Here is a 26,662-nt window from a genome sequence, read left to right on the forward strand (position 1 = left end):
AGCCAGGTGGGATGTCAGCAAGCAAGTCTAAACAAACAGCAGGAGATGGTTCCCTGTGATGTGACCAATGCGAAAACAAATGAAAAAGTGAACAGGAAGGCTTTAAATAGGCAGGTCAGATGAGCATCATTGGGAACAGCTGGTAACTGTGGAAAGAGAAGAGAGCTGGCAATTAGCTGACAGCTGAGCGGCCAGCCTAGAGGAGGAATGGCTAAGCCAGCCCTGACAGACAGGTTCTTGGGTACTCTGATGGACTGTGACACGTTCTTGGGTACTCTGATGGACTGTGACAGGTTCTTGGGTACTCTGATGGACTGTGACAGGTACACAGGTACTCTGATGGACTGTGACAGGTACTCGGGTACTCTGATGGACTGTGATAGGTACTCTGGTACTCTGATGGGCTGTAATAGGTACTCTGGTACTCTGATGGACTGTGATAGGTACTCTGGTACTCTGATGGACTGTGACAGGTACTCGGGTACTCTGATGGACTGTGACAGGTACTCGGGTACTCTGATGGACTGTGACAGGTACTCTGATGGACTGTGAGTGACAGGTACTATGATGGGTGGTGACAGGCCCTCTTTATTGGGGGGGGGAATCAGTGTGCTTGGTGTGTACTGTAAGCGGTAACGAGATGTTACCGCAATCTCCTTCTCGCACACTATCGGTGTGTGACGAGGAGAACCTTGGTTTGTTGACATTTAGTGATAGGCTGTGAAAGGATCACAGCCGATCATGTGGGTAAAAAGCCAACCAATGGCTGTTTACCAACGTCAGTGACGAGCAGTGTTCTCAGGAACACGCCGCCACCAACGTGCTCGCGATCATGCGCCGCGCACAGTGGGGGTGCAACCATCTGCGATCTGCCATGATGAAGTCATGTGGTAAACAGCCATACCCAATGGCTGTTCATCCCCCTCTGTGGCGAACGGTGTCTCCATGAAACGCCGCCACTGAAGGAACAGGGATCTCGCACATTACCTGCTTAAATGGCAGGACATCATATGACGCCCTCCCGCAACGAGAGCCACGCCGCCTGGCCATCATTTGACAGCCGACGGTCAGCAAGCAGGCCCTCTGACTGTAAACAAGTGATTGAATTACAAACTTGTAACCTGGCCAAGGCTGGCCATCAGAGGCGGCTGGCAAACAACCAACCCCCGGCACTTACCCCATCTGGGTTGCGTGCGGGTGAGCATATGGGCGGCACACCACTCTTTTTTTAAGCCTATTAGAGCCTCTGGCTCTAATCACATGCTTCAAAAAACCACACCCTCGCCATTGGAATCCATGCATCTGGCACCCTATATGTAGTTTAGGCGCCGGACGCTTGGAATAAATGGATGGCGCCCGTGCGCCCCTAATGGATGGGCCTCCGCTGCTGGCCATACATTATACAATTTTCTTTTTCAATTTCCTTTAGATTTACCTTCAACTATGTAGTGCAAGGGCCTACCTGATTGCATACAATTTGAGTGTTTAGGTTTGACCTCATATTATATGGTTCTGGTAAATTGAAAGGTTAATTGAACAAGAAAACTGTATAACATATGGTCAGCCTAAGGGACCTGTGTAATAGGGGACAGCAGATACTGCTGTGAGTTCTCTGCTAGACTGCAGTGTGTATTTGACACTGTACCTACATTTTATGAACCATTCATAAAATGCAGGCCGCAGTTTGGAGCTTCCAGTGTTCCATAGAGTGCCTCCTCCATAATACTTCTTATAACACCCAGAGGCGCCTCTAGACTTTGTGAGGCCTTAGGCAAAACTTAGACATGAGGCCCCAATCACTCCCATAATGGGAAAAATAATTCAAGGAATGAAAATTAACTGTTTTAGGAGTGGACAGTACAGGGCGCAGGAGGGAACAGTACAGGGGGTAGGTAAGTGGGCACAGTGCAGTACAGGGGGCAGGCTGTCACAGAAAGAGAGAAAGAAAGGGGGATGGGTGGAGAAAGAAAGATGGAAGGAAAGAAAGAGAAGGAAATAAATAGAGAGAAGGAAAGAAAGATGGAAGGAAGGAAGGAAAGAAAGAAAGAAAAAGAAATAAAGAAAAGATGGAAGGAAAGATAGAAAGTAAGGGAGATGGAGGAAGAAGGGATGGAAGGGCATCCCCTACATCAGTGTACTCACTGGGAGGAAGGAGGGACTGGATGGATGGCTGGATCAGACTCCACTTTAACTTTTCTGCTTGATGAGCTTCCTCATGAATCTTCCCGCCCCCACACATCCCTTTTTCTGAGGCAGAACAGAGAACACTGCTGAGGAGAGTGGGTGGGGCAGACACAGGAGGAGAGAGCGGCAGGAGGAGGAGCAGAAGCAGCTCTCTCCTCTCCTGTCTGGCTGTGCGGGCAGCAGGGGGCGGGGAAGATCTGTCAGAGCTGACTCTGCTGAGCGGCTCTCCCTGTCTGTGATCTGCAGCCTGTATCTCTCCCTGTAGCAGAGTGAGAGGACTCAGAACTGTGTGATGGTGGGCATCTCTGCTGCTGGAAGAGGTAGCTCTCTAGGTAAACTAGTTGGCTGTGCAAGGCCCCTGTGACTGCAAGGCCTGAGGCTATCGCCTAATTTGCCAAATTAGAGAGCCGCCTCTGATAACACCTCATGACTGACATAATTTGACAGATAGGGGTTGATTTACTAAAATTGGAAAGTGCAAAATCTAGTGCAGCTGTGCATGGTAGCCACTCAGCTTCTAACTTCAGCTTGTTCAGTTAAGCTTTGACAAAAAAAAAAACCACAAAGTTATTTGGTTTCTATGCAGAGCTGCACGCTTTTTTACACTCTGCAGTTTTATTAAATCAACCCCATAATGTCTCACGGCTTCCCGCTCTTTTTCTCCATTCATTCATTTAAATGGAGTCCCAAAGCAAACAAGGCCTTACTCATTTTAAAAGCGCAATGCAGAAAGGTGATACTGCTGTATTAAAAATTGGTCTTTGAGTTGTGATGCAAATATTAGCAGAAAAATAGCAAAGTTTCATCAGCGCTCAACTGTGGTCATGTGAAGTGGGATCACGGATGTTATTATAGGGGCTAAATCCAAGGCAGCTAGACCATACTGGAGGATATGGTTAACAGCAAAACAAAACCATGGGTGTTAGCACTCAATGGGTTTAGAATAGAAAAGATTCTCTGGGAAGCAGCATAACAAGTTTAATAGGTCTTGCACATGGGAAGGCCAAAATCCAAAGTCAATACAATAATGATGTGGATGATGGAAGAAATACATTTATTAAAAGCAGCTTACGATATCGCTGCTGTTCCCATAGCAACGGGGAGCTGACTGCATCCACAGATGGAGTGAGCGTGACTGTGGGAGAGGGGCCAATCTCCCTGCTGCACTCGGCTGGACAAATGAACCATTGGGCGGCCTGGACTCATAGGCTCGGTGCTGGGGGAGTCCACAGGCCGCGGAGGAATGGAGTGCCATATCTCACCTGTCAGTTTGCAGAGCCAGCTGGTATACTGACAGTGAAGCCGTGGTCAGATGGAAAGCATGTGGCTGCTTCTGTAGGTGGACAAACTGAGCCGCCCTGGTCCAGATGGGGAAGTCGTGGGGCCGAAACCAAGGTCAGATCAGGTAGGCTATTGCAGGTGGCATCCAGTGCTGAAGGGAGCTGAATGGACTCGGGAACCAGCGTGACCCGCAAGCAATATGGTTGCCATGACTACGCGTTTCACACGCATGTGCTTTATCAAGGTCAAGACTTTGATAAAGAGCAGAGCCAGCTGGTGTACTGACAGGGATTGGGTGGGTCCGCAGTCAGATGGCAAGCTGTTCTCTCTGGTGGTGTGTAGGCAAGCGTGTGGCTGCTCCTGTAGGTGGACAAACTGAGCTGCCATGGTCCAGATGGGGAAGCCGTGGGGTGGCAATCGAGGTCAGATCAGGTAGGCTCGTGCGGGTAACGTCCATCGCTGAAGGGAGCCAAATGGACTCGGAAACCCGCGTGTGCTCGGGAACCAGCATGAACCGCAGGCAGTACGGTTTCCATGACTAAGCATTTTGTGCGCATGCGCTTTATCATATATTTATTTAAGTCAAGGTTCCCAGCCCCCCCCCCCCCCCCCGGGATGAAGTTCACTGAAAGAACCACCGGAGAAGATCTGGAGCATGGATATGCGACTCAGGTTTCCAGGAATTCTCTTCAGGGCCGTAACCCCTCCACTGTACCAGAAATTGGCATCCACCCCCTTTTCTATGGCAGTCCAGGATGGCCTCACCTCATACTCCTCAATCCCTTTAATCATAGAGGGAGGCAGAGGATGGGCCCCACGTTCCCCAAAGGGGTTCGGGCCATGGGCTTCAGGAGGGAGGCATGGAAAACAGGGTGGATCCAGTAAGTTGAGGGCAGTTTGAGTTTGTAGACAACAGGGTTGAATTGGGCCAGGACAGGGAAGGGCCCCATGATCTTAAGGCCCAGTTTCTTGGAGGGACAGGCCAACTTCAAATGCCTGGTAGACAGCGAAACCTTGTCTCCCGGATGAAGATCCAGGTCCCCCCGCCGCCTTCGATCATAGATCATCTTGTAATCCAGCTGTGCCTTGGCCATGGTATCCTTTAGGAGCTCTAAGTTGTTGTGTAGAGATTACACTCTGTTCCAGTCGGGACCGAAGCGGAAGCAGGCAGGACAGGGGAAAAAAGGGTGGTACCCCAGGTTGGCGTAGAGCGGTGATTGCTTAGTGGTGGAATGTATTGCATTTTTGTATGTAAATTCTGCAAAAGGAAGTAGGGACACCCAATTGTCTTGGACAAAGGTGGAGAAACAATGAAGGGACCTGAGCACAGAGGCCACTTGTTGGCACAGGGCCTCGAAGGCAGAAGCACTCCCCTCAGTCTCAGACATGGCTGGATTATTCTATCATGTGGGCCACTTACCTGAGATGAGAAGAAGTAGAATGGTCAAGGTACAAATCCGAGGTCAATGGCAAGCAACAATCAAGAGTAGTCAATTAGGTTTACAAGTACAGACAGATCACATACTAGCACAGGAACAAGGGGGGACTGAAGATAATCCAGCCATTTGGCAGTGTCTGAGCTGGGCTTATATAGGGAAGTTTGAGGTAACTTCCCGTGTGCCTCCTGGGCATTTTCCCGCCTTTTTCCATCAGGTTGAGGTCACTTCCTGTGCGCCTCCTGGTCATTTTCCCCTCCTTTTTCCATCAGGTTTAGGTCACTTCCTTTGAGCCTCCTGGGCAGGGCCAGATTAAGAACATCATGGGCCTGGTGCTGAGGATTTTGGTGGGGCCTTTTATAAACAATAAATACATAAAAATGCAAACTATTTTTTGTTATAACAAATTAAATTAAAGAGAGAGAGAGGTAGGATGAGAGAGAGAGAAAGAGAGAGAGGGAGAAAGGGGATGAAAGAGGTGTGAGGGGTAAGGGAGGGAAGATGAGAGAGAAAGGGGGGATGAGAGTGACCGAAGGCACAGAACCCAGAAGGAAGATCAGGTGAAGATGGAAGTGCCCGGGCCCCGCCGGATTGATCACAGCACAGCAATGGAGGGCTCAGTCTGACAATTTAAGTGTGACCTAATGTGCTAATATGCTGTGCATATTTGTACATTATGGCATAACCTACCCCAGGGCCTCTAATAAGTAGTGTTAGAAAAGTTTACTACTGCTTTAATATCACAGAAGCCTCTCATGGGGCCCCCTACTGACCCTGTGGCCCTTGGGCAGTGTTTAAGTGCATAGTTGTCAACATTTCAAAAATATTTTCAGGAACGCTTTTTTTACAAGTGCTATATTTACATCCCCTATGTTCTTCTATACATCACAATAGTAATTACAAAATTAAACCGGTACTAATAATGGGGCAGAACAAATATGAGGACTGTGAGATTTCCTTTAGTTGAACTGACAAAAGTGTGCCCATTCTAGAGCTGGTAACATTGAGGATATTCAGTATAATTTTAAAGAACAGTTTTTGTGGGTAGGAGGCATAGGGGAGGAGTATGGATGGTATAAAAGGGGGAAGTATGTGCAGGTGAGGGAGAGGAATGTGGAGGGTCTAACAGTGGACACTATGTACATGAGAGGAGTGTGAAGGGTATGACAGTGGGTAGTATGCACAGCAGAGGAGTGTAGAGGGTATGACATTGGGCACAATGTATAAGAGAAGAGTGTGGAGGGTATGACAGTGAGCAATATATACAGGAGTGTGGAGGGTATGACAGTGTACAGGTGAGAAGGTTGGAGAGTAGGACAGTAAGCAGTAATTGCAGGAGAGGAGTGTGGAGGGAGGGTATGGTGGTGGGCACTATGTATAGGAAAGAAGTGTGGAGGGTATGACAGTGGGCACTATATATAGGAGAGGAGTATGGAGGGTATGACAGTGAGTAGTATGTACAGGAGAGGAGTGTGGAGGGTATGACAATGGGCACTATGTATAGGAGAGGAGTATGGAGGGTATGACAGTGAGTAGTATGTACAGGAAAGGAGTGTGGAGGGTTTGACAGTGGACATTATGTATAGGAGAGGAGTGTGGAGGGTATGACAGTGAGCAGCATATACAGGAGAGGAGTGTGGAGGGTATGACGGTGGGCACTATGTATAGGAGAGGAGTGTGGAGGGTACGACAGTGGACACTATGTACAGGAGAGAAGTGTGTGACAGCGGGCACTATGTAGAAGAGAGGAGTGTGTAGGATATGACAGCAGGCGTTATGTATAGGAGAGAAGTGCGGAGGGTATGACAGTGAGCAGTATGTACAGGAGAGAAGTGTGGAGAGTATGACAGTGGGCACTATGTATAGGAGAGGAGGATGAAGTTATCTGGGAAGGAAAAATTGAAAGGTTTGTGGAAGGATGTTTAGGGACTGCCTAGTGGTTAAGTGGGCCAGACATGGATTGAAATTACACCAATTAAGCAGAGACCAGCCATAGTCGATCTATGTATGGGCTAGCTGGTTTTAAACAAGTCAACCTATTAACCAACTTGAGTATAACCAGCCTGTCAGGTTTTCCCCAAAACAATCAGTGCTGCCAGCTATAGTTAGCAACACTAATCATTGTATTCACCGGCAGAACACAATAACACTGCGGGAGTGATTGCCCCATTCACAGGTCAGCAGGTGAGAGGGTGTGTGAGGACAGGCTGGGGAGAGATACTAGTCAGTCCCTGGGTAGGCATTGGTTAGTATCAGAGCCAGATACACACAGGTTACATACGCCATGATCGTTAGAGCGAGAGCAATAATTCTAGCACTAGACCTCCTCTGTAACTCTAAACATGTAACCTGTAAAAAAATGTAAAGCATCGCTTAGTACACAACAAAAAAATTGTGTGGGTTTTTTTTATGAATGAAACAGTTTCTTTCCAAAAAAAAGTTAGAAAAATTGCTGCGCAAATATCGTGTAACATAAAAAGTTGCAAAGACCACCATTTTATTCCATAGGGTGTCTGCTAAAATAATATATAATGCTTGAGGGTTCTGAGTAATTTTCTAGCATAAAAAAAAATTTTGATTTTTACATGTAGGAGAGAAGTGTCAGAATGGGCCTGGGTGGCAAGGGGTTAATTATCATAAGTAATATACAAATTATTATTATAAGCACTGTGAGTTCATCCTCTGTCTGCTGCAGAGTGTCCCAGCTTGTATTTAAACTGGTCGCTCTGTATGTAGCTTCTGACAGGCTGCGCAAGGAGCCCCATATCTCCGGAACCATAGATGATAGCAGCCCCATATTTTAACCAGTGCTGGAGCGGGTCTTTAGTTACCTACCCCCCAAATGTGGGGTCTCTGTGACTCCGGATCGCCGAGCTACAATCCTCGAAGTCGATATATTTTTATTTTTTTGGGGCAAATGGGCCTATCTTGGGAAAGGGGCCTGGAGCTGCAGCTCCAATAGCCCCTATGTTAATCCGGCCCTGCTCCTGGGCATTTTCCTGCCTTTTTGCATCAGGTCTTCTGCTTGGGTCGGGTTGGCACACTGAGGCATCTTTGGCTCATGCTCAGTTGGCACAGATTTCCTCTTGCGGCAACGCGACATTGGTGTATGCGTGGTAAGCCCTGGACTCTTACAGCTCCATCCCTCTGCAGCCCACGGCCTCCCTCTGCACCGAGCCTACAAGTCCAGGCCACCCAACGAGTCCTTTGTCTGCCCGAGTGCAGCAGGGAGATTGGCACCTCCTCCACTGCAAGGCTCACTCCATCTGTAGATGCCATCAGCTCCCCTTTGCTATGGGAACCCCATCGATGCCGTAAGCTGCTTTTAATGCAACTATAAGCAGGCACAGATTTGTGAAAAGGCAACAAAAGCATGGCTCAGAAAAGGTTTAGGGATAGCAGGCTTCATCAATTTTTTTTTCTTTAAGTCTGTAAACTTCAACATTAAAGCGGGATTCCACCCTAAAGTGGAACCTCCGCTGATCGGATCCCTCCCCCCCTCCGGTGTCACAATTGACACCTTTCAGGGGGGAGGGGGGTGGAGATACCTGTCAAAGACAGGTATTTACACCCACTTCCGGGCATAAACTCCCGTGGGAGTCTACGCCATTTCCTGCCCTGCCGCGCTGTCTGCGGACACACACACGGGTCCCAGTGACAGCGCGGAGATTTCCTATTGCGCGACGCGACTCGCGCATGCGGAGTAGGGAACCGGGAAGTGAAGCCGATTCGCTTGACTTCCTGATTCCCTCACCTCGAATGGTGGCGGCAGCAGCCGAGAGCCGAGCGATCAATCGGCCTTCGGCTGCCGGCATCGCTGGAACCCGGGACAGGTGAGTGTCCATTTATTAAAAGTCAGCAGCTGTAGTATTTATAGCTGCTGGCTTTTAATTTTTTTTATTTTGGTGGAATCCCTCTTTAACCACTTACCCACCGGGCACTTAAACCCCCTTTTCAGCTTTCAGTGCTCTCACAATTTGAATGACAATTATTCAGTGAGGCAACACTATACCCATATGAATTGTTTGTCCTTATTTCCCACAAATAGAGCTTTCTTTTGGTGGTATTTAATCACCACTGGGTTTTTTATTTTTTGCGCTATAAAAGAAAAAGCCTTTATATTCTGTAAAAAAAAAAATGATTTTTTCTGTTGAAAAATTAAGCAAATTAGTAATTTTTCTTCATAAATTTTGGCCAAAATTTATACCGCTACATAGCTTTGATAAAAATAACCCAAAGTGGTGTATATTATTTGGTCTTTGTGAAAGTTAGTCTACAAGCTATGGTGCCAGTCTTTGGAAATTGATCACCCCTGAAGTACTGACATCTCATTTCTTGAGACCCTAACATGCCAGGAAAGTAGAAATGCTCCCCCCATGACCCCTTTTTGGAAAGTAGACATTCCAAGGTATTTAGAAAGGAGCATGGTGAGTTTTTTGAAGTTGTAATTTTTTCCCACAATTCTTTGCAATATCAAGATTAGTTTTTTTGTTTTTTTTTCACGAAATTGTCATATTAGCAGGTTATTTCTCACACACAGCATATGCATACCACAAATTACACCCCAAAACACATTCTGCTATTCCTCCCGATTATGGCGATACCTAGGGTTGCCACCTGTCCAGGATTCACCCGGACAGTTCGGGTTTGGAAGCATGCGTCCAGGTTTCAGACTGCCTGAAACCCGGACACATTATTCAGACTGAACCATGGCTTTCCAGCAGGGTTACTGGCTGCAGTTATCTAAGCTGAGAGTGTCTGTTACACTCTCTCACACTGCCTAAAGCCAGCACTCCCCCCAAACACACACACAGACAGGAGAGGAGAGAGGGCTTGATCTGTACCTCTTACTCTCTTAATTAGAAGTCCAGCAGCCTCAGATACATCTGGATGAGAGGTGCTGACTGCCAAGGGGTGAGTGAGCTCACCATCCATCCCTGTCTGTGACTGAAGTCTCCCCCCTTCTCTCTCCTGCCTCTGAGAGAGTACACTTAGGTAAATCAGGGTTCTCGGAGCACCCTTTACATCAGAGTTCCCCTTTACACCAAAGGGCACAGTGTTCCCTCTTACATCAAAGTCCTCTCCTTACATCAGAGTTCTTAGTGTTCCCCCTTAAATCAGGGTTCCCAGAGCATCCCTTATGTTAGAGTCCCCAGAATTCTCCCGTACAGTGAAAGGGAACTCTGCAAGTTCAGATGTAAAAAGGGGAACTCTGTGGACTCTGATGTAAAGGGGGACTCTTGTTATTAATGTCATATGATTAGAAATGTTATTTAATAGCAAAATATATGTATAGTTTATACCCCAAAAAAAAAAAGAAACGTGCGCCGATTAAGTGTTCAGGTTTGACTTGAAGAAAAGGTGGCAACCCTAGCGATACCATATGTGTGAGACTTTTACACAGCATGGCCACATACAGAGGATCTGGAGTATAAATTGCATATCTCATTTTTTGACTACCTCTTATGCCGCATACACACGGACAGAATTTCCGATGGAAACAGTCCGATGGGAGCTTTTCAGCAGATTTTCCGACTGTGTGTATGCCCATCGGTCTTTTTCTGTCGGCATTTCCGACAGTCTTTAGACTGGGAGCCTGTTCTTAATTTTTCAGACGGAAAACCTTTCTATCAGATTTTTCAATCGTGTGTATGCAATTCCAACATGCAAAATTCCGACGCATGCTCGGAAACAATTCAACGCATGCTCAGAAGCATTAAACTTCCCTTTTATAGTGCTGTCGAACATGTATGTCACGGTGTTATTGACCGCCGGAATTTGGTGTGACTGTGTGTAGGCAAGACAGTTTGAGCGAAATTCCGTCGAAATTCTGACGGGCAAACCATCAGAGCTTTTTCCGACAAGAATTCCGATCATGTGTACGCGACATTACACTTTTGAAGGCCCTGGAGCACCAGGACAATGGAAACGCACCAAAAATTACCCCATTTTGGAAAGTAAACACCCCAACGTATAATCTGAGGCATAATGAGTCTTTGCACATGTATTTTTTTTTCTACAAATTTTTGGAAAATGTGGAAAGAAAATGAAAATGCATTTTTTTTTTAACACAACGTTGTCTATTTATACAATATTTTTAACACATAGCATGTACATACTAAAAATGACACCCCAAATACATTCTCCTACTCCTCCTCAGTACGGTGATACCACATGTGTGAGACTTACACAGCCTGGCCACATACAGAGGCCGAGTACGGCTGGGTATGGCTGAGCACGGCTGGGTATGGCTGAGCACGTCTGGGTATGGCTGAGCACGGCTGGGTATGGCTGAGCACGGCTGGGTATGGCTGAGCACGGCTGGGTATGGCTGAGCACGGCTGGGTATGGCTGAGCACGGCTGGGTATGGCTGAGCACGGCTGGGTATGGCTGAGCACGGCTGGGTATAGCTTAGTATGGCTGGGTACAGCTGAGTATGGCTGGGGGTGGATGGGATGGCTGAGCATGGGTGGATGGATGAGTATTGCTGAGCATGGATGGGTGGATAAGCATGACAGAGGGATGGATGAGTATGGCTGGATGAGTATGAATGGTGGGATGGCTGAGCGAGGATGGATGAGCGTGGATGGGGGGATGGATGAGCGTGGATGAATGAGCGTTAGAGTTGCCACCTTATCATCAAGTCAAATCCAAACACTTTAGCGGCGCACGGCAATATTTTTGCATAGTATAAACTATACATATATTTTGCTATTAACTTCATATGATTAGAAATGTTATTTAATAACAAGAGTCCCCCTTTACATCAGAGTTCACAGAGTTCCCTTTTTACATCTGAACTCGCAGAGTTCCCTTACACTGTAATGCCGCGTACACACAGTCAGAATTTCCGACAACAGATGTTCGATGGGAGCTTGTCGTCGGAAATGCCGACCGCGTGTAGGCTCCATCTGACATTTTCCATCGGAATTTCCGACAAACAAAATTTAAGAGCTGGATCTCAAATTTTCTGACAACAAAATCCATTATCGTAAATTCCGATCGTGTGTACACAATTCCAACAACAAAAGTCCACGCATGCTCGGAATCAAGCAGATTCCGCTGGCTATTGAATAGCACTGGCTATTGAACTTCCCTTTTCTTGGCTCATCGTACGTGTTGTACATCACCACGTTCTGGGCGTTTCGGAATTTCCAACAACATTTGTGTGACCATGTGTATGCAAGACAAGTTTGAGCCAACATCCGTTGGGGGAAAAAAACATGGATTTTGCGAATGTGCGATCGTGTGTACACGACATAAGGAGGGGCTTTGCAGAATCTGATGTAAGGGAGACCTCTGGGAACTCTGACATAAGGGATGCTCTAAGAACCCTGATTTAAGGGGGAAACAATGAGAACTCTGATGTTTGGAGAGAATGCTGATGTAAAGGGGAACACTGTGGCCTCTGGTGTAAAGGGGAACTCTGATGTAAGGGGTGCTCTGAAGAACCCTGATTTACCTTAGTGTACTCACTCAGAGGCAGGAGGGAGAAGGGGGGAGACTTTGGTCAGACAGGGATGGATGGTGAGCTCACTCACCCCTTGGCAGTCAGCACCTTTCATCCAGATGTATATGAGGATGCTGGACTTCAAATTTCTGACCCTCACTTTCCTTTTCTGAGGTATAGCGCCAGGGATTGGAGTGTGAGCAGACACAGAGAGGTAGGGGATAAACAGGTGCAGATCAAGCCCGCTCTCCTCTCCCAGCGACGAGGCAATAGCAGAAGAAGAGAGGAAGAGAAGAACAGAAGGCAGTGACAGAAGACCGTGCCACCGCTTGTAAAAGAGCTAGAAGAAGGCGTGGTGGCCTGGCAAGAAGAACCGAAGAGGGGGACAAGACCCCCGAAGTCGGAAGAAGAGGGCGCTGGCGGCGAAGAAGAAAGCCGGGCTCCTCCGCTAGTAAAAGAGCTAGCAGAAGATAGTGGAGGAGTCTGGCGAGAAGACCCCCGAAGACGGATGAAGACCCCAGGAGGTGTGCAATAAACTATTTTAACCCTTGTGTGTTGTTTTTTTTTACATTTTTTTGACAGGTGAATGGGTAGGGGTACATTGTACCCCATACTCATTCACATAGGGTGGGGGGTCGGTATCCGGATTCCGATAAGCCCCCCCACAGACCCCGACAACCAATGGCCAGGGTTGTCGGGAAGAGGCCCTTCTCCTCATCAACATGGGGACAAGGTGCTTTGGGGTGAGGGGGCCGCGCGCCCCCCCTTCCCCAAAGCACCCCCCCATGTTGAGGGCAAGCGGCCTGGTACGGCTCGTCCCCACCCCTTTCCTGGCTGGCCAGGTAGCGTGCTCGGATAAGGGTCTGATGTGGACTTGGGGGGGACCCTCACGCCTTTTTTTCGGCATAGGGATTCCCCTTTAAGTCCATACCAGGTGACGGGGCCAGCGACACTTCCTTTGCTGGTCCCGGCTACCTGGAGCTGTGCTCAAAATGAGCGGACTTTCCTCCGTGTGTGTGGGCAAGTCCGTTCATTTCAAAAGTACGGCGGACCAACACACACACGGCCTTATTGTCCGCCGAAATACGAGTCCGGCGGACAGATTGATGTGCAAAACTACAATCTTAGTCCGCTGGACTTTTCCACCGGATTGTTTGATCGTGTGTACGCGGCTTTACAGACACTCTCAGCTTAGACAACTGCAGCCAGCAACCCTGCTGGGAAGCCATAGTCCAGTCTAAATAATGTGTCCGGGTTTCAGGCAGTCTGAAACCTGGACATGTGATTCCAAACTCGAACTGTCCAGGTGACTCCTGGACAGGTGGCAACCCTAATGAGCGTGGATGGCGGGATGGCTCAGTGTGGATGCCAGGATGGATGAGCGTGGATGGCGGGATGGCTCAGCATGGATGGTGGGATGGATGCGATTTGATGGCGAGATGGCTGAGCATGGATGACGGGATGGCTGAGTTTGGATGGTGGGATGGCTGAGTGTAAATGGCTTTTACAGAAGGATGGCTGCTGGATTTGTCACTGAGCAGCGCTGTGGGCACTACACATCCAGCCCACAGCACTGCTACATCTCTCCCCTCTCCACTCACACTGTACGGAGAGGGAAGAGAGGGACCGGACGTGATGCCAGTTTACATGTGATTGCTCCATCATTTGGCAGCGGCCATTTATTGTGATCCGTGATGTGCGGGATCCTCTTAACCCACCGGTCACGGATGCTCCATGTGTGCGCCCCAGTGGGCACGCGGGAGACTGATTCTGGGAGGACGTCATAGTACGCCTCCCAGAGTTATCCGACCGCCCTGTAGCCGTCATTCGGCTATGGGCCGGTTGGCAAGTGGCTAAGAGACTATTTCTGTTAACTGAATTTAAAAAAAGTATGCTTTTTAACATCAGTCAGTGATTTATAGAATTTTTAAGGGTGCTGGAATAATCCCGCTATTTGTAATAATAAATATATTTGCAATTAAAAAAAAACCTGTATGTTTTTTATAAAGATAACCATGATCCAAGAGTAAAACAAAGATGTGAACAAAACTAGATAAAGGTAGTCTCCGGGTTACAAAGATTCTGTAGGTTTGTTCTTAAGTTGAATTTGTGTGTAAGTTTGAACAGGTACATTTTTTTAAGTGTGACAGCCACAAAAATAATTTTTACATTTTTGGATAGCATAGGGAAAGGTTAACATCCCTGTAACGTTTGTTTTGCTGTCTGTGCCCCTGTTCATTGGATTTTACAAATTTTGGGATTGGTGATAAAGCTTCAGTGGAGACACCTTTTTTTTCCATGATAACTCTTAGGCTGGGTTCACACTGGTATGACAAACGCTCCGATATTGGGAGCTCATGATGTGTGAAAATCAATTTTTCCCTATGAGAGCGGTCTTTACTGGTCCAACACAAGTCAGTCTGACTTTGAAAATGCTCCCTGCACTACTTAGACATCACTGCCCGGGGCATGATGGGGCAGTTATGTTACAAGGGGCTCTCAATGACATCACCCGGTGTCCCTGCCCCATGTCAATATACGTAGTGGCACACCACACATCCAGCATTAGAACGGGAGTGCGCGTTGAGTCAACATCCGAGGAACAGAGGGAGAAGACCCGGCAAAAGAGCGAGAAGACAGGACAAGACCCGACAGAGGCAGAAGACTGCGGACAGATGGAAAAGAACCGGAGAGGGCTAGAAGACATCAGTGGAGAGTTGAGAAGACCTGGAGAGGGGAGAAGAACCCGCAGAGGCAGAAGACGTCAGTGGAGGAGGCAGAAGTGTCGGAGATGGGAGAAGAATTTGGAAGAGATGCTGGTGCTGCCTTAATATGTTACTTGTGAAACCTGTGTACTGTGTTTTATTTTTGACACTTTTTTTTTTTAGGTGAATGGATAGGGGTACAATGTACCCGATACTCCTTCACATAGGGTGTGGGGGCCAGGATCTGGGGGCCCCGTTGTTAAAGTGGGCTTCCAGATTCCGATGAGCCCCCGCCCACAGACCCTGACAACTAACGCCCAGGGTTGTTGGGAAGATGCCCTTATCCCATTCAACATGAGGGAAAGGTGCTTTAGGGTGGGGGGCGCAGCCCCAAAGCACCCCCCACCCCAGAGCACCCAGGCCTCATGTTGAGGGCATGTGGCCTGGTAAAGTTCAGACGGGGGCGCTCTTCCCCACCCCCTTTCCTCACCCGCCGTGCTGCGTGCTCAGATAAGAGCCTGGTATGGATTTTGGGGGGTTACCCTTAAAATTCATGCCAGACTGAAGGGCCTGGTATGGTCTTGGAGGGAGAACTCATGCCGTTTTTTTTTTTTTTTTTAATTTGGCATGGAGTTCTCCCTAAAGATTCATACCAGGCACAAAGTGCCTGGTATTGTCGGGATCAAAGTCGGATCTCCATTCATTGAAGTCTGACGGATGTCAGACTTGAAGTTGCAGAGCAAAGTCAGATCCACGGTGGTATGACTGTTGTGTCGGACCAGTGTATACTCGGCCTTACAGGAGTAAATATTCCTTCCTAGGGCTAGATTTCCTCTCACTTCCTGTTGTCTTCCTCTGTAAGTATGAGTCGTATGCAAGTCAGATGTATTTAAGTCGTGGACTGCCTACATTATGGAGTAAAAATGGTCTGTGCATGAAACTTAATCCCCAGGAGCTGTTTTAAAGTGGCCCTACTGTTGCAGTTATTTACCTAGCACTGTTTGATTTCAGTGGCCATACTCCACTCCATGAGGTTTATTGCTGGGATCGCCAAGCCTTAAAATGCCCTCCTGCTTGCTGAAAAGGAGAGATGGATAACTATTTATTCTAACCAGTTGCCATGGATGAGAAAAATATGGAAAAAAGAATAAACAAAAATGTAAAAAGTGTAATAAATAAAAAATAAAATATAGATTCCTTGCTTGTACCCTCAATGACCCAGTTAAAACTGACACACTGGATGAAACTTGTGCATATTGCATGAGCAATACTCATGTAAGCATTCCTAATATTTATTTTTTTCCTTTGTGGACCTTTAGCAAAGCTTCCCTATGCATATCCAAATGGTATGTTGAAAGGGAGGACAGCTCTCCTAAACCAAAAGGCTTCAAATGCAAAAAGTTAGAGGATGTGAAACCAATATGTTTTTAAATATACACAAGAAAGGGAGAGAGACTTTGGGACTGAAGAGATTAACATATTTATTCTTTGACATGATATCTCAAAGACACAAATAGAAAAATTCCACTCCCCTGCATTGTTGAGAATATCATTTTATCATAATCTGCACATTTACGTATACAAATAAAAGAATTGTGCTTTGTTAACTTAGATCTTTTTTATTCTTCTGTCATAGGATCAAGTTCACTGGATAATGAGGTAGAGGATGTTACACATCCATGCAACCCAAACCCATGTCCACTGAATCATTTGTGTGAGGTGAACAGAAAAGAATGTCTTCCGGCAGAACCATGCCTTCCATATTCCTGTGCTCAAGGTAATTGTTTTTGCTTGTTTTCATTATAGAGAGACTTCAAAGTTGGCAAGACACCAGTTCACATATGGGTATAAAGCAGGGGTGCCCAACCAGTGACTCGGGGGCCACATGCGGCCCTCTGATGTGGCCCACGAACTGCTTCTGTTGGATGGCAGATTGGCAAGCCCAGATCATGGGTTGCAGACCCCCATCCCAGAGCATCTGTGTTGTTAATGAAGCCGGCAAAGCAAGCAGCTGTGGAGAAGAGCTGTATAAGCTGATGCTTCCTGTATAGCACTGTCTCTTGCCACAGGCGGAGTGATGCCAAATGCACTCTGCAGGCGATACCTGAATGAAAGACTGTTATTAAAGGTCAGTTTATTACTAAAATTGCATTGTATATATGGGCATATCTGTGCAGTGGTTACTGGGCTGTTTTCAAATTGATCCGCAGGTCCAGTGCACCTTCAGGTTACCTGCACTGAGGTATAGACTTCTGTTATTACCTGCGGGTTTGGTGAGCTTTCAGAAAGTGCACCACACCTGCAGGATATAATAGAAGTCTATGGCAAAGTGTAGCTAACCCACAGGAAAGACACAGGTGCACTGCGCTAGATTAGTGTGAAAGGACCCTTTCACACAATCGGTCCAACTCAATCGGACCCTCCATTCACCTCTATGACACGGCAGATGTAAACAGATTTGTGTCCTTTTACACCTGCCTAACTCCAATCTGATTGGCAAATAAAAAACAGAAGGGGATCAATCCCCTTCCATCAGGGTGGATTGGAGGACCCATAAAGTAGAGTGGGCTGTGTCCGCTCTTCACGGACCTGTCATCCACCTGCTCTGCTCATTGTGGCCCGCAACCAGTTACAAAGTCACTTAAGTGGCCCTCGCTCTTCAAAAGGTTGGGCACCCCTGGTCTAAAGCTACCCTTTAGAAGTTTAAGTTTACAGGTTTTATTTTTCTTCTTACTATAATTTTCATAGAGTACTAACAATAAATTTTACAATGACTATATGGCTAGCCATTGGAGGGGAACAGAAGTCTCCCATGAATAGCTATGGCTGTCCATCCATTGTAGTGCCACTACCTACCAGAAACTGCTCCTGCATGAAAAAGGTTGAATTTCACAAAATAATGACGAGGGCTGGAATTGGACCATAGACAGTAAACTAATTCTTTATTTTGCACATTTTTGTATCGTATTTAGGTGCCGTATGCATGAACCATACAGATATGGATTGTCCAATGAAATACTGTAAGCTCTCAAAAAAGAATAATTTTTCACTGGATTTCCTATTTTGCAGCTGTCAGTATTTTGCAGTATTCATTTTTGTTCCAATTTTGAAAATAAAGCCAAATATCTCAGCTTTTACGATTAAGTGTAAAAAATTATTAATACAGACAGTCCCCCCCCCCAATACATTGCAAATTCAGTCATTTTGAATGTAACCACTTTACTTTACCAGTTTAGTAAGAGGTGATACTTTAAATTCTTCCACAGGCTTTTCTCCACATTGATTTGTGTTCCTGTAAAGCTATTAAGATGATGATATTATCATACATTATCAGGCAAGTTTGCTGCCTGTACAACAAACCTGGCATCCTGCCATTCAGAAACCTTGATCCAACATGGGAATCATTCCCACCAAATAGTACGCAGCAACAGCCCTGAAGAAGGGGGAATCTATTCTCCTGAAAAGCGTTGGCTTGATGTACATGTTGCTAATTTTTAATAAAGATCCATGAAATATATTTTAAAGTCACATTTCTCTGGATACTGGGAGGTCTACATGCTGAAACGACTTTAAGTTCACACAGAAAAGGCAGCAGCCCAGTCCCCAAGAGGGCCCATCACCACTATCCATCACTGAGCACTATCCACCGGAAGGAATTTCTTCCTTTTTGCCCACATGAATACCCACTTCAGTGACCGATCCAATCAGTCCAGTGCAGTCTCCAACTCAAGCTTCCTTAACTGCTTCCTGACCGTTTCATGCAGATATACTGCGACAGAAGGGCACATACAGGCAGAATCACGCACCTGTATGTTGCCCTTTAAGAGGCAGCTTGCTGGCACGCCTGCAGGGAACTCCGTGACCACGGGTCCCGTGGACCCGATGTCTGCGGAAATATCCGCAATTGTCTCACGGTGAGGAAGAACAGGGAGATGCGAATGTAAACAACCATCTCCCCATTCTGCCTAATGAGACTGTCACTGATCAGCGCTCCCTGTAATCGCTGATTAGTGACGTGCCACACACAGCCCCTCCCCCCCACAGGCAGAATCACTCCCTAGGACACACTTAACCCCTACAGCGCCACCTAGTGGTTTAACCCCTTCACTGCCAGTGATATTTTTACAGTAATCAATGCAATTTTTTTATCATTGATCTCTGTATAAATGCCAATGGTCCAAAAAATGTGTCAAAATTATCTGATGTGTATGCCATAATGTAGCAGTCACGATAAAAATCGCTGATCGCTGCCATTACTATTAAAAAAAAAAAATGTTATCAATAAAAATGCCATAAAACTATCCACTATTTTGTAGACGATATAACGTTTGTGCAAACCAACCAATATAAGCTTATTGCGATTTATTTTTTTACCAGAAATATGTAGAAGAATATGTATTGGCCTAAACTGAGGAAAAAAAATGTTTTTTTTATATATTTTTGGGGGATATTTATTAAAGCAAAAAGTAAAAAAAAATTTTTTATTTTTTTATTTAGCTTTTTATGTTTATAGTGTAAAAATTTAAAACCGCAGAGGTGATCAAATACCACCAAAAGAAAGCTCTATTTGTGGGAAAAAAAAGAACGTCTGCACAATTGTCAGTTAAAGCGACGCTGTGCCGAATCATAAAAAGTGCTCTGGTCAGGAAGGGGGTAAATTCCGGGGCTGAAGTGGTTAAACTAAAGGAAGTCTTCACCACTGTGCCTGTTCACTGAAAAAGTTTAGACCTAAATTTGTTGGTCCATATGAAATTCTCAAGAAGTGTAATCCAGTGGTATCCCACCTCAAATTACCATCCAATAGGCGAATCCTGGATGTCTACTATGGGTCTCTGCTCAAGCAGGTCACTTAAGTCTTCAGAATAAGCCCCCGTACACACGGTCGGACATTCCGACATCAAAATCCGTCAGATTTTTTCCAACGGATTTTGTCCAAAACTGTTGTTGCATACACATGGTCGGACAAAGTTGTCAGAAAATCTGATCGTTCAGAACATGATGACGTTCGTTCGTTACGATGGGACTACGTTCAGGCTAGTAGCCAATCGTACTTTGATCTGAGCATGCATGGCACTTTGTCCAATCGTAATTCTCTACAAATGATCGGACAAAGTGCGATCTGATTTTGTTGTCGGAAAACTTGAGGTCCTGCTCTCAAATTTTTTCCCACAGAAATTCAGACGGAAAAAGTCCGATAGAGCCCACACATGATCGGATTTTCCGACAATATAATCCGATTGGACCTATTAATGTCAATACATGGTGGAGGAAATATTACATTCTCACAAGATCCGCAACTCCCTTAAGTACCTGGTCCAATAGTAAGGCTTTGGGCCTGGTGATAGATCTGAGGGGGTGGGGCCGGAAGTTCAAGAAAAACACATTCCCACTGCTCTAAACACCCTTCACTGCAAAGCCTATGTCGGGCAATAGTCCCCATTGCTATACAACACCTCACACAGGTTAAGTTGTAGGAACTTACTGTTCGGATTGGCACGCTATCACCCACCTTCTTTTGCCCTTTGCTGCCAAAGCTGTTTAGTGTTTTTTTACACATTAAATCCTTTTTTTTTTAACTGAAGCTTAGTTAAAACTCTCACAGTAGATATTTTCTGAAAGTTGATACCATGGAGAATACAACTATGTTCCAATATTTCATGTCACATAACATAAATTGTTTCTTAAAGTACAAATTTTCAGTAGAAAATACACTGAAGTTAATTTTAGTGCGTGTAAACACAATATATTTGGGGGGGGGGGTGACCAAGAGCTGCATATGGAAGGCTGCTCATGGAGCTCCCAGTGTTGATCCTGACATAACCTTGCTCCCAGCCCAGTGTACACACTGTTCACTGCCCTTCCAACATGTCACCCAGTACGGGCCTTGTAGATCCGATAAACAGTGGGACGCAGTGAGTAAGCTGCCCAAGACCCCTAAGGCAAAAGCCCCTTGTAAGGACATGTTGCATTACACCCAGAAGCTTTCAGACTCCACAGGATGAGGATTTGGATGTTGCCATTTTCCAAACTGAGCCTGTGACTGATCTGTCTGCACAAGTCCCCATAGCTGACACAGACCAACAGCTGCAAACAAATGAGTGAGGGATATCAAAAGTCACTTAGTGGTAGAAGTGGATATCCCTCCTCTTGGAGGTGTTTGGCAAGGAGGTCTTCACCCCTTTATATTCATTGAGAGAGCACACTGTGTGCCACCAAGACCACTCCCTCCGGGTCATCCACCCTGCACCATCCTGGCGTCTGCTGAATTATAAAGACAAAAAAATGATTCTATGGCAAGTAAGAGAGAAGTACTATATCCAATATAACGGGGTAAAAATATCCTTTTACTGGGATTTTTCGCCTGAAGTACAGCGTAAAAGAGCCAGATTTGCAGAAGTTAAAAAAACGACTTCAAAGACTTCAGGTGACCTATGCCATGTTATTTCCAGCAAAACTCTGCATCATGGCTAAAGGGCAATAACACTTTTTTGAGGCAGTAAAATAGCCATCCGACTGGCTGGATGCGAACATTCTTTACGCCCAATGAGGAGAGATGACGCGGAGGAGGTATAATGCTATCTTTACATGGTGTAAGCCTGTAACGTAGCTTGTATGTGAGCCTGATGTGCGGAGGGAGACCTCCCGTACACCCCTGGCTTGGAGACCACTGGAGTGGAGACAGTGGTGGTAAGAGCACGGTGAGGTAAAGGTGCCTGATTAGTCCTCACTGCTTGGAGCTGTATCACCAAGTGGAAGCTGGAACAGTAGACACAGAGAACAGCGGATGCAGACCAGGTGGTGCAGTGGATGCAGGTCCACAGAGGCAGGTTAGCAGAGCAGCGGATGCCGGTGGACAGGTGCAGGTTTGCAGAACAGCAGATGCAGGTCAGCAGATGCAGGCTTGCAGGCAGAAGCGGAGTCAGACTAGCCTGGTCATACACATCAGGGTAAACAGCATAAACGGCAGGCAGAGAGTAGTCAGAGTCCAGGCTGGGTCTAGGCAACAGGCAATCAGGCAGATGAATAAACAGGGTCAAACAAGCCGAAGTCAGGACTGAAGGCAGAAGCAAAGTCAGGAAGCCGGGTCAAACAGAGGAATGGGTTACTGGCACAGAGTCAGGAACACAGATAACAGGAGCAGATCAAACTGCAAGGGGCAGCATTCTGGGAGCGTCTTTTATAGACTGTTGGACGCCAATGTGCGCGCATGCGTGTGCGAAGTCCGCAATTCGGGAGTGTGCACATCTGTGTGTGAAGTCCGTAATTCGCGAGTGCGCGCATCTGTGCCCGAAATCTGTGGCTCACGCGTGCGCATAGGCACACGTCTTCTGGAACGGGCAGTGCGTCCCTGACTGTGCCGCCCCCTTAAGGGCAACCTCCGGTGCCCAGGAGAACTCTTTTATGGGGGTGATGGCGAAAAAAGGCCTGAATCAATCCTTGGGTGTGAACATTTCGTTGGGGTTCCCAGGAGTTCTCCTCCAGACCGTACCCCCTCCATTTAATCAAAATTGAAGCTGGTTCCCTCTTCTTTGGCAGTCCAAGATGGCCTCCACTTCAAATTCCTCGTCTCCATCAATGACCACAGGTTCAGATGGTCCCGATCCCCTGTCTGGGAAGGGATCTTTCAATGCAGGTTTTAACGACGATACATGAAATACCGGGTGGATCTTCAATGACTCTGGTAAGGCAAGCTCATAGGAAACTTTGTTTAATTTCCATTTTACTGGAAAGGGACCGATGAATTTGGGTGCCAATTTCATAATTTCATAGTTGCTAAGGTTGAATAAAGACACCAGTCCATCCAGTTCAACCTGAGTGATTGTCTACAATTGTTCCTATCCCTGTGCATTGCACACTCACATCGGTCCCTACCCTCAAGGAGTCCTCATTCATATACTAGGGCCAATTTTGGGCAGAAGACAATTAACCTACCTGCATGTCTTTAGACTGTGGGAGGAAACCAGAGTACCCGGAGGAAACCCACGCAGGCACAGAGAACATGCAAACTCCAGGCAGGTAGTGTCATGGTTGGGATACGAACCAGCGATCACATGTAAACAAACCAGTGTGATTTCCGTTTCCTCCTCCCCTCTCCGTCCAGTATGAGAGGGGAGGGATCGGTGGCAGCAGCGATGTGGGCTGCATGTGTAGTGCCCACAGCGCTGCTTAGTGAGAGATCCATCCATCGATCCATCCATGCTCGCCCATCCATACTCTGCATACCCAGCCATACCCTGCATACCCAGCCATACCCTGCATACCCATCCATACCCAGCCATACTCTGCATACCCAGCCATACTCTGTATACTCTGCATACCCAGCCATAATCTGCATACCCAGCCATACTCTGCATACCCAGCCATACTCTGCATACTCTGCATACCCATCCACACTCTGCATACCCATCTGTGACAGACCTAGCTGGGACCGAGGCTCTTGGAGGGGACTGAATGCGAGCCTCTTGCCTTGTGATTATGGGCCCTCGCATTTGAGGGAACGGTGCTCTTTGTGAGCTGTATGCCTGGGGACCCCTGAGGTGGTGTTACTTGGATTCAGATCCATGTCCCCCACAAGACACACAGACTCTGGATATGTATTTGCCATATTAGCAATAGACTTAATCACACTTTTGGGACACAATCTGTTAGATGCTAATGTCATCAATTACAGCTATCTGTCTGTAATGTAAATGAGTCTAGTCTGGCTTGACACAGATTCTAAAGAATATTTCACCTATTGTTGTTTGGTGTTTGTGCTAATAAACCTGCAATTGAATTGTTAGTGAGCTAGGAGCCGAAAAGTTTTATCCCTCAGTCAACTAGTCTGAGTGTTGATTTAGACAATTAGCTCATGCTAATTAGGTTAGGTTTTAGTCTTCTACTGTATTATAAATACTTGGCATTTTGGTTCTAATAAATCAGTCCATGTTAGCACTAAGCAAGTCTCGTCTTGTTTTGTGCTTGTGAGCGGTTGGAATATCTGATATATATATTCAGACTTAGGAAGCGGTATACTGACAGAAGCACTCAATCAGAGTGTGGGATCGGTTCCGTCATAATGTTGGCAAGCAGTGGGACACTTGCTGCAGTCTGGAACATCCAAACCTCCACCTGGATCCAAGGTTCGGATAGCAGGAGAGGAGGAGAGGTACAGATACCAGCCGCCATGGAAAAGGAATTAAGAAGGAGGTTGCGAGAGATGCAGCTACAGCACAGAGGACCAGTATCAGAGCAGGTCCTGCTTGGATGGTTTGATTCTATTCACTGCGGACTCTGGAAGGAAGCGCTAGCCCGTGAGCAGCGCCACCAGGGAAAAGTTCTCCCCTCCAACCAGGAAAGGTACTGGTCGCAGTATGGATTGCGGGTGCTGTTTTTAGGAGAAAAACCACACAAGGAGTATGTTTGTAGGAGGATCAACTCTCAGGACCCGCTGGAGGATCGCCAGTACTGTTTCCTGGAGGTTTTTGGGCAGCCCCCGGATACAGAGATTGTTGCGGCGGCTGCGGTTTCCGAAAATCCTCGGCCTAAAGCTGCAGTTCTGCTATCCGCTCCTGGAATACTGCTTGGCTTTTCTCCAATTGGGCGACCCGGGTCCCTAGAGTGCTCACCTCTGATTCCTCCTTACTAAAGCGGTCACCCGTGGACCTAGGAGCGGAGCCTGTGGAAGTCCCGGCGATGTTGTTCCTCCATTTTTATCATCTCGGCTTTTGTGGGGAGTGCCCGCAACAGGGTCCTGATGTCTGCCTTAGCATGCAGTGACACTGCGGAGGCCTCCGATCCACTCGGGCTGCTGGGCAGGGATGTCAGAAGAGAGGGAATTCCCTCCAGCAAGTCCGCAACATGATTCCTAGAGGCGGCCATGGATGTAGTAGGGATGTCCACCGGTCCTCTCCCGCCACGTGTTGCTGCAGTGGAGGCCATTGCGGCAGCCGGGGACTGCATGTAACGGGTGATCGATACCGCTTGGGTCACTCTAATTAATCCCCTGGTTCTTTGTCATCTCCGGTAGGTCATTTCAAGCCACAGTGTGCTTTATATGTTTATTTCAGCCGTGTCCGGTGGGCCGGACAATATGAAGCATGGTGGAGGCAAAGAGGATTTCTAGCTTGTAGTCCCTGGACAACATGGGGTCGATTTATGAAAGGCAACTAGGTTATTAAGTGGGCAAGGGAATTTTTACTTAGCTTAGTGAATAAGGGGAATCTCTAATGACTCATCCCAATGTGTCAAGGCAAAAATACTGCTCTTCATTTATTTATTTTTTTCTTGCAAGGTGCTTCAATTCACTCTCTTGGAACACCCTAAAAAGGGATGCCAGCCTGAGGGGCTTGGAGTGGCTAGAAGTAGTTAGATTTAAAGTGATTGTGAACCCTCACCTTGTAAAACAACCCATTCAGTTTAAAATAGAAACAAAAGGCAAAACATTTGTGTGTGTGTGTGTGTGTGTGTGTGTGTGTGTATATATATATATATATATATATATATATATATATATATAAATTGCCCTATCCTCTTTTTTTTAAATGTGGTCACATTCCCTCTATTCTCAGCAGTATAAGAGCTAGGGAAGGAGAAACAGCATCACACTGATCTTCCCAGGGGTTGAATGTGTCAGGACAAAACTGATCATTGGAGAGAACACTGAGTTCCCAGCATATCTAGAGATGCTTCTGCCAGTTTACAGCCTATTGGAATTAGAGATAAAAAAAGAACACAATTGTATATAGGCCATATCCTGACCTTTCTCCAGTCAGGTCTGGATTAGCATTTGGCCCTGAATACCATCAATCAATATCATTTTTTTCCAAAGACCACTAGCCTCCCATTCCTTGGTCAAGACTTTTGTGCAGGGTAGCTGTTTTGTGGCTGCTCCTGTTCACCACTTGTGACTCTGTGGAATCTTAACTGGTACTCGGCACTTCAGTTTTTCAACCCATCAGGGATATTCTTCTTTTACCTTTTTTTAAAGGGTGTGTCTGAGCTGGCAGCCTTATCCTATGAACAACCCTACCTGGTCTTGCACAAGGATATAACAAAGATAACATAGTCTTGAGGCCTAGAGCCTACTTTTTCTAAGATAGTTTCTGCCTTTCTCCTGAATTAAGACATTGTTTTCAGTCTCTTCACTGACTGGATGTAGTTTGTGCTGTGTGGATTTACCTTTCAACCACTGCTTCCATCAGCAAGGCAAACCATTTTTTTGTCATTCCTGATGGTCCCCATAAAGGGGAACCTGCTCTAACATTTTTCAGTGGTCCAGACAGGTCATAATAAAAATGTATGGTCTTAAATTGATAATAGACCTATAAACAAAAATGTGTTATTTTGCAAAGAATTTAGTACAAAAGCCCCTGCTATTGTTTATAAAACTACCATAAATAATAAAAACTGTGAAAGAGCAGCTATTACTCCACAATAATTTCAATAAATGTATACCTATTAACAGCGAATCGGTCCTTAATATAAATACAATTCTATAATTTGTCCAATTAGCGTGTAAAAAAAAAAGGGAGAATAGTCTCATATATCATCCAATTATATTATGTGTAAAAAAAAAAACACCACCCCAGTTCATGTACTTCAAGTAAAAGTAAATCTTCTACAG

At 46.3% G+C, this 26,662-nt stretch overlaps 1 protein-coding gene across 8 annotated transcripts in view; it reads left to right on the forward strand.

Moving 5' to 3' along the window:
- The window catches only part of RECK (reversion inducing cysteine rich protein with kazal motifs), a 909,451-nt gene that overhangs the window by 604,030 nt on the left and 278,759 nt on the right, over nt 1-26,662 (forward strand). For all 8 annotated transcript variants that reach the window (XM_077491985.1, XM_077491988.1, XM_077491986.1 and 5 more), the window contains one exon: nt 16,694-16,834. In XM_077491985.1, coding sequence (XP_077348111.1) covers nt 16,694-16,834 — 141 coding nt within the window. The remainder of the gene's footprint in view (nt 1-16,693; nt 16,835-26,662) is intronic.

This window comes from Lithobates pipiens, unplaced genomic scaffold, assembly GCF_037356315.1.
Source record: "Lithobates pipiens isolate NorthernLeopardFrog02 unplaced genomic scaffold, aLitPip1_a1.2 Scaffold_19, whole genome shotgun sequence".
Taxonomy (NCBI): Eukaryota; Metazoa; Chordata; class Amphibia; order Anura; family Ranidae; genus Lithobates; species Lithobates pipiens.